The following is an 8,233-nucleotide window of genomic DNA, read 5'->3' as shown; positions in this document are numbered from 1 at the left end:
GAGTGACCATTAGCTGAGGCCATGCTACTCAAAGTGTGGTCCAAGACCAACAGTATCAGCATCTTCAGGGAGCTTGTTAGAAATGCAGACTCTCGGGCTCTGTGTCAGACCCACTGAGTATGAAACTGCATTTTAACAAGATCCCCAGGTGATTCAGGTGCACATTCAAGTTTGAGAAGCCCTGGCTTAAGAGGCAGGCTGAGCTGGATCAAAATATTGTCCCAAATATAGGAAACCGATTAGATATTTTTGGATACCAAAAAATAGCATCAGCGCCCCGTCCCCCGAGTAGTGTGTGATTAAGCATGAGTCACAGAGGGCTGAGCATCTCTGCGCCACATGATCAATCAGTATATCCCCAAGGAGAGCCCCCCAGGGAGGAGCTGGGGGGAGCTGGCCCATTCCCCATCTCCAGCACCTTCTCTAACCACGATGGGGTCACCTCCACAAAGCAAACAGAGCAGAACAGAGCATCACATCCTGGATCTCAGCGATGCTGCCTTTAAATCAGATTTTCTATTTTTTGCCTTTCTTTCCCATGTGTTTGGCTTTTGAACTTTGCAAATTGCTGAAGACACAATGCAGTGTATGAAGCCAGTCTGAACAAACACAGTCTTTAAAAGGTGGTATCTGGCAAAGGACTGTGTCTCCCCTTCCCAGGGACATGATGCCCTGCGGGCCCCAGTCCCTAGAGCCAGGTGCTAATGAAGCTTTCTGAGAAGGAACCAGCATCGAGCCCATCCATGAAAAAACAAGTGAAAAATGTGGTTCTATCTGCACAGTGAGGGCAAAGAGGAGGCTTAAAATGAGACTGGCAGCATGCTTGCTGGCCCCCGGCTGGGGAAGGAGGGAGTGGTTCCAGAGCTTGGATTCTGCAGCTCCTCCTTTAATGAGGATGACTCATCCCTTAATTCCCCTCTCCTCTCAGCCTACCTTGGGTCTTAACTTATTTTTATCCCCGAAAGGAGTTAAGTTGCCAAAAGGATGGTATTTCTCCACCTGCAAGCGCCCTCCTGGAGGATGAATTTTAAAATAATCATTTTTACAACTTGCTCCCAGCGATAATGCAGAAGACAAGAATGCTGTGGGGAGGAGAGGGGAACAGCGACATGGGCCCAAGGGGGAGCCTGGGGCCTTGGGGAAATGCAAAGTGGCTTTGCCTGGAGAGTCAGTTCCAGGAGTTGACTCCAAGGAATGGTACCAGGGAAAAGGGGGAGGGTCCAGCTTGCTTTCATAACTCTTTTTATGATGCCGAAAAAATTAAAGCCATGCATGAGAACAGTCGTGCTGTTTCTGCCGAGCCAGCAGGCAGGCCTGTTACTTTGGTAGCAAATCCCTTTATTCCTCCAGGAAACAGCCTGTTGTCCATTGCATGGTGTCTTGGTGGGTCTGTCAGTCAGGATGCCTCGCCCCACTCTTGGCTGGGTACACATGACTCAGACCAAGTCATTTGGAAGCTCATGTCCTTGAATGGAGACAGTAGGATCTGGAGCAAACATTTGGATTCACCTGTCCTGGTGGTGGTACCTGGGAGGCTGCCCACTGAGTTTGGTAGCCTGGGTCCCTGACCAAGTCATCTTCCTAGTCCTTCCAGAGGTCTGACTGTTCACTCTCCTGAGATTCCATGGCATTCCACTCCAAGGCATTTTAATATATCCTTTTTTTTTTTTTGCTTAAGTTAGGCAGAATTGTCATCTATTATTTGTAACTAAGAACCCAAATGGACACAAACCCAAATGCCCAGCAGGAGGGGCTTAGATCCAGAAAGCATGGTACAGCACATGATGGAGTATGACACAGCCAGGGACAGCAGTGAGATTAATGTATGTTGACAAGGAGAGACGTTCACAATACATAGTTTAGTGGAGAACAGATTATAAGAAAACAGGTTGCCAGGGATAATATCATGTTTGCAAAAATATATTCTGAACATTCATAGAAAAAGATCTAGAAGAAAACGTAACAGTATCCATTCTGGAGGGTAGGAAGGTGAATGTTTTTTCTTTCTGCTTATCATAAAGATACTCCTCATCTCTCTATAATGTTTGTGTAATTAATTTGTTTGTTTTGCCTTTTTTTTTTTTTTTTAAATGGGCCCAAGCAGGTCACTGGAGCCACTTTCTTGGTGCCTGTTAAGATTGAAGTGATTTGCTGGGTTCAGGTAGCAACTTACTGACCAAACACCAGGGCTCCTGCTACGTGGACAGCTCACCTGTAGCTCTGACTGCTGCTTAAGAGGAGGCTGGAAGCGCGCAGAGTCTCCAGAACAAGGCCGCAGCACTTCTCACACCCCAGGGCACCGGCAGCTTCTCGTTGTGAGGTGGAGGGCCTGCCCTCTACTTGATGGAAAGGAGTGGCCCAGAGAGACAAGTGACTCGCCCAGGTTCCCACAGTGGAGGCTTAAAGCCAGGTCACCTGGCCCAGGGTTCCAGCATCCCCGGGGCTCCTTAAGTTTACTAACACGCAAAAATGAAGCAGCTGAGTCTGAGGAGGGACTCGGAATTGCCCTGTGAAGTCAGCCACATGTACATGCTGCAAAGGAGTGAGGGTGACGGAGAGGAAGCTCTCCCCTCACTGTTGGGGCCTGAACTCCTTGCTTTGCAGAACGGCCTCCTCCTGGGGTGATGGTTGGGGGCCGGGGAGTGGGTTTGGGGGATACTCTTCCTGCTGTTCCTTCTTACCTTCCAGGTCTCAGCTTAAAGGTCATCTGCTCAGAGAGGCTCTCCTTGACCCCCTAAGGTAGGTCCAGGCATTAGTACCTCAGCCCCGCTTGTCCCCTGTGGAGCATTTCATGTAACTTGCAGTCATTTTACTTTAAGGTCTGTCTCTCCCTGCTTGACTGTATGCTCCCTGAGGGCGAGGCTTATGACTGTCCTGCTCACAGCTGTGTCCCTGGCATCTAGCCTTGTGTCTGTGCCCCTGCAGGCACTCACGACGTATCTGCTGAATGATGGAATAGATGAACACAGGACTGGGGTGGTGCACAAACAACAGGGGCTCGGTTCACCTCTGCCTTAACTGGCTGTGTGACCTCAGGCAAGTTGCTGCCCTTTTCTGGGCTTCTTCCAAGCCTTGATGTAAGTATAAATATCCAACTCTATTTAAGGATTGGCTTTATCCCTCCTAAATATATTAGGACCAATTTAAGGGAAAGTGATAGAAGTTGGCATCTTTACCAAATTATACCTTAAATCAACTGCTGGTTGATTATTCTGATGATAATATTGCGATGATTTCCCCAGGAGTCACTGATCTGCAATGAACCAAATTGTATTTCTTATTCAATAAACTCTTTTATTGTAAGTTTACAGATTTTTCCATTACAGTAATGAAAACAGCACTAGTGATTCGTTAATACTTCGGCCCAAATCAAAGGGGACCCCCTCCTCAAATTATAAGGTAAATGACACAAATGTTGGGCAAAAGGAATTTCAAATATAGAAAATGGGGTCAAAATTTTGTGTGAGTATGCAAACACATTAAGGTTTAGTTTATTGGGATGATACTGTTTTTGAAAACGCATGATTTTGAAAACTATATTTTTAATCTGTGATAAAACATAACCATAGAGAAAAGGCAAATCAAGCAAAAACCAAAAAAACCCTCAAAACGAAAGGAAGTGGATCAAATACACAAGGTTGCAATACAAACCTCTGGTGCTGTGGCCCTGGAATGGCAAGTGATCGGGCTTCACAGAAATTCTCTGTGGAAAGGAATGTTTGGGCCTGGCGTGGCCTTGCTGCATCTCCAAGTCCTGTCTCCTCACAGAGGAAAAGAAGTTGCTTGTCCAATACATCTGCTGGGATGGCCAGGCAGGGACCACATTCCCAGTCCCTTTGAGAACAGCCCCAAATCCCGAAAAGGCATCTCAGGGAGCAGCAGGGAGTCGGGTCAGCCCCCACCCCTGCCAGAGCTGTCTGAGTGGTTCACAGGGAGTGGGTGGGCCTCTGTGTTGAACACCCAGTCTTCCAGGGAGAGCATGTCATCTTCAGAGAACAGAAGATAGAGGTACCTGTGCCCCGGTAGAGGGTGGGGAGCAAGACACAGCCTGTCAGCACTCCAGGGAAGGGGGTACCTGGTGGGAATGAATTTTGGGGGCCCCTGGGACAGGCCCATTCTCAAGGGTGCAGGGAGGTCAGAGATCCCAAATCTGCCTGCAAGAGGTCTCTGGGAAGGAGCTGTGGGCACCGAGGGGAGCACTGAGCTTTGGGCAGAAAGACCCGGCTTAATCCTGGCCTTGCCCGCAGCCTCTACTCTGTACCTCCCGCCCAACCAGCTTCATTCTGGTACTTTCCCCACCTGTTAGGACCCCTTACGGCCTGGGCTCTCTTTTATTTGCAGGGGGAGCCTGAGTACTGCACCGGTATTTGGGCTGCCTGCTCACGTTCCAGGAGCCTCGACACTCAAGTGGACTTTCGGGCTCTAAAACGAACAGGGAGTTGTGACTCCAGACCTCCAGCTTTCCCAGCCATTGGGTTTTTTAATGGAAAGAACAGACCATTCCAATCCATTCTCAAGGACTTAAGCACAAGGGGATTGCTTGGGGGAACAGCGAGGAAATGAGGAGGCCAACTTCCATCACAAGGAAGTGAGGGCCCCGTGCAGCGGCAGAACTGCCGAGGGACAGGCAGCAGCAGTGACTAGTATTGACACCATCGTGGTTATTATTCTACCCATTTTGCAGATGAGGAAAGAGTTACAGGGAATTTAAGTAACCTGAAGAGACAGGTTAAAGAAGTTAGCTTATCACACAGCAAATGCTTAGGGGCCTTGGGTCCAACCTGGTCTCACTCTCTGAGTGGAGAGACTGGCCTGGCCCAAGGCCTACCCCTGATGGTATAACCCTCTGGATCCTAACCCCCATCCCTCTGGGGCTCCTCCTGGGACAACAGACTCTAACTGCTGGTGAAGGGGGGACTGCTGACTGCCCCCTACCCAAGAAGAGCCTGAGTTGCCCTCTTGGAAGGACACCGGCCAAGCCCCAACTCACTTTAGTGTCTCTGCTAGAAAGAAAGTCTGCTGCTTGTTGTCGTGGTTGGGAACCTTACTGTATACATCTTGGATCCCGGAGAACCCGGCTTCTGTCCGACAGTATTTCTCTAAGGCCTGAAGGAAAGGAAGGCAGCTTTGGTGTCAGGAGAGAGGCTCCCCAAGACCTGTGCCTGCCCAGCTCTTGGGCAGGCAGGCCCCCCCACCCTTGGCTGGGGATCCGGCACTTGTGAAAGCAGCAGGTTGAATTACTCTTTCAGGGTTCATCTGCCCTGCCCGGAGCTGGAGGAGCCATGCTCCCTGGATCCACACCGAGAACTCAGTCCCCGCCTGCCCTGAGCTCTTCACCTGGTGTGAACTTAGAGGAAGCTTCTCTGCCTCTCGGGAGACTAGACTGACCTGGCAGACTCACCCACAGTGGTGGACAGAGGTCAGGGAAGGCACTGGTGATGTTCGTGGGCTGGGATTTGGGGACTGGACTTGGCACGTCCTAGGGATTCCCTGTAGAGATGTAGTCCCTGGGCCAGAGGCTGTGTCTGCCTTTTGTATAGAAATTCAGTTTTTACGCACAGAGGGTCTGTAGGTGGGGCCCAGGAGCACAAAATGCTCGGCCTTCAATCAAGAAACAGGGTCTTCAGGAAAGCAGGGGGACCCTGGCCAATGAACATGTCAGTGAACCTGAGCAGGCCCATGCCCAGCTGAGTACGGTGCTCTGGGTGTGGGGCTCTCCCCAGGACAGTCTGTTCCTCCAAGAGCAGTGGGCCAGGGGAGAACAACAAAGAAGGCTCAGCATCCATCAAAGAACCTTCTGAAGTCCCCACACCTGGCTTTGACATCTACACCAAAGGGGAGAGTGGATGGGGGTGGGGGCAGAGCACAGAGATGGATGGGGCTGCCCAGGGATGGTCTGGCTTTGGGAAGAGGGAGGTGAGCCAGCAGCCCTTTCCTGTTTGAGAGGGAAAATCTAAAGTCATCTGTCCAGGCTCCAGGGTCAAAAAGCAGTGACCACGTGTGTGCTGGGCTGCCTCTGGCTGTCACCCTGAGTTTGCCCCTCTAAGTTTTCTGACACTGGCACAGGCACCAAAAGCTACTGGGCACTCAGAACACTCTTCACAAGTTCCTGGCCTGCTTCTGCGCAGCTGGGGACTCTTGGCTCTGCAACCAAACTTTGACCCTCTGCACTCTGAATCTTAGCCAGATGCCAGCCTGGCTTGACCGACTGTGAATTCTGCCACCAGTTTACGCACCTCCCCCTGCCACTCACCATGACCACTTCCCAGCCCCACTCCCTGTAGATGGGGTTGTGGGTCTGCCGCCACAGGTACATGTAGCTCTCCACCACCTCGGGCCGCAGGATGTAGTAGCTCTCACTCATCTGCGTGGCCACAGCCTCTCTGCCAGAGTTGAACCAGAAGGCCTCAGGCCCCAGTTTGGTATCTGTGGAAAGACCAATCCGGAGCCTGGGTCAGAACTCCCACCTCCTGCTCCTCAGGATCCACTGTCCCAGGAGAGATGGACGTTGTCTGGGAGACCTGGCTGGGGTGCTGGTTGATGATGGACTGGCATGGGGTGGGCCTGCGTGGTTTGCCCAATGAGGCCGAGCCTGGCAGTTGCACAGCTCCCCTCTTGGTCCAGGCTGGCCAAAGCAAGACCCTGAGGCCTCAAAACTTTCATAGTTTTAGAACCCAAGAATCCAAATGAACTTCCCAGCAGTCCAGGGAGACAAAGGTTTGGGTGGGGTTCTCCCAACTGTGTATTGAGACATTAGCTCTGCAAGATGTTAACCAGAGCTCAGCCAGGAAAGGGTTGCAGGTTTAAACACACTTGGGGAGCAGTGGGTTATACAAAGTGAAGGTCTCCTGCCTGCAGGACTTATCAGACCCTTTAATTTGCTAACTTGCAACTTCTCAACTGATCCCCTTTCTCTGGGAACTGCTTCTGACACTTCCCAGAACCAGCGTTCCAGAGCTGACAGTTTGGGAGACTGCTGAGGTGAAGATGAGGGAAGATTTGCCCAGAAGGGACATATTCGGGCAGAGGGAGCTGAATAAAAAAGGCCTTGATGAGGTCTGGGCTTTGTTGTTGTCACTGTTTGTTTTTGGACAATTTGCTGCTGTTCCTGTTTTCTGGAATGACCACCACAATCACCGCCACCGCAGCCACCATTTATGGTTTCAAGGGCTGTGCTGGGTGTTTTACGTACACTATATCAAAACTTTAAAAATGTTATTTTGGTAAGGCAGATGTTATCTCCCTCTCACACATGTGGAAACTGAGAGTCAGAGAGGCTATGTAATTTGTCCAAGGTAACACAGCAAGTTGTGGCTGAGCTGGGATGTGACCTGGGATCTGTCTGATGCCCTTCCCCCAGGCTGTCCTCTGTTTCTCTTCTGGGTCTGACTCACTAGGCCCCAAATTTAGGGTATGTGGGTCCGATCGTTCTTTCTCTAATGCCTTCACATCCTACAGGTCAGCTGAGGGCCCAGCCCTGGTCCTCATTCGTGCCCCCCACCACCCATCAGGATTCAGGACCCCTAGAGATCCTGGGCTGCTTTTCCTCAAGATTCAGATTGGAGCTTTGCAGGACATCCTATTCTCTTATGGAGGGCTTCCTGAAGCGGAATTAGGCAGACCTTAGCCCCTCTGATCCTCTCAAAGGGTGCAGCTGCTCCTGGCCATCAGGGAGCAGTCGTTTTGCCAGGCTGCTAATGGGGTGAGGGCAAGAGCGCCTGCTGCAGCCATCCGTGGGCGAGCCAGGCTGGCTGGAACAACACGCTCTATTAAGTGGACTGTCTTTTATGGTCTGGGTTGATTGTCCTCAACAAATAGAAAGCTTTTTATTATTCCTGAGATTTCCTGTTTGTTTATGGTGCTGGCAGAGACAGCTCTTTGAAGGAAATTGAAGACCAGTTGTAAGGACCCATTGCAAACGGCTGGCTTCCTGCGCAAAGCTCCAGGAGCTCCGGATTCCACCAGCGCTCACGGTCACGCTTTCACTGGACTGTGAAGAAACGCCTCCCACGCTGTGGGCTGAAGGTGGCTGGCCAGGTACTTCCTGTGGGACCCTCTGCCTCACCTGGGAGACTCATGTTACGGTCCCCATTGAACAGATGAGAAAACGGAGGCCACCACCTGGTGAGTGGCAGAGTGGCACTGGAGCCAGGAATTTTTACTGCAAAACTTGGGTCCTCTCCTCCAACCAAGGCTCAGATTACAACTCAGAGCAGTGGGCCCCTTATGGGGT

The 8,233-nt window shown here is 51.0% G+C and overlaps 1 protein-coding gene across 2 annotated transcripts in view; it reads right to left on the bottom strand.

The window, feature by feature from the left end:
• Positions 1–3,273: 3,273 nt before the first annotated feature.
• MAN1C1 (mannosidase alpha class 1C member 1) overlaps positions 3,274–8,233 on the bottom strand; it is a 122,495-nt gene continuing 117,535 nt past the window's right edge. The window contains exons 10-12 of one of the 2 annotated variants that reach the window (XM_014563337.2): positions 6,254–6,426; positions 4,991–5,106; positions 3,274–4,012 (exon numbers count right to left, since the gene is read on the bottom strand). In XM_014563337.2, the coding sequence (XP_014418823.2) occupies positions 3,892–4,012; positions 4,991–5,106; positions 6,254–6,426 (410 nt within the window). In that variant the 3' untranslated portion in view covers positions 3,274–3,891. The remainder of the gene's footprint in view (positions 4,013–4,990; positions 5,107–6,253; positions 6,427–8,233) is intronic. The other variant, XM_032495522.1, reaches the window with a different exon arrangement.

The sequence above is a fragment of the Camelus ferus genome, chromosome 13 (genome assembly GCF_009834535.1).
Source record: "Camelus ferus isolate YT-003-E chromosome 13, BCGSAC_Cfer_1.0, whole genome shotgun sequence".
Taxonomy (NCBI): Eukaryota; Metazoa; Chordata; class Mammalia; order Artiodactyla; family Camelidae; genus Camelus; species Camelus ferus.
This window is presented reverse-complemented; position numbering and strand designations above follow the sequence as displayed.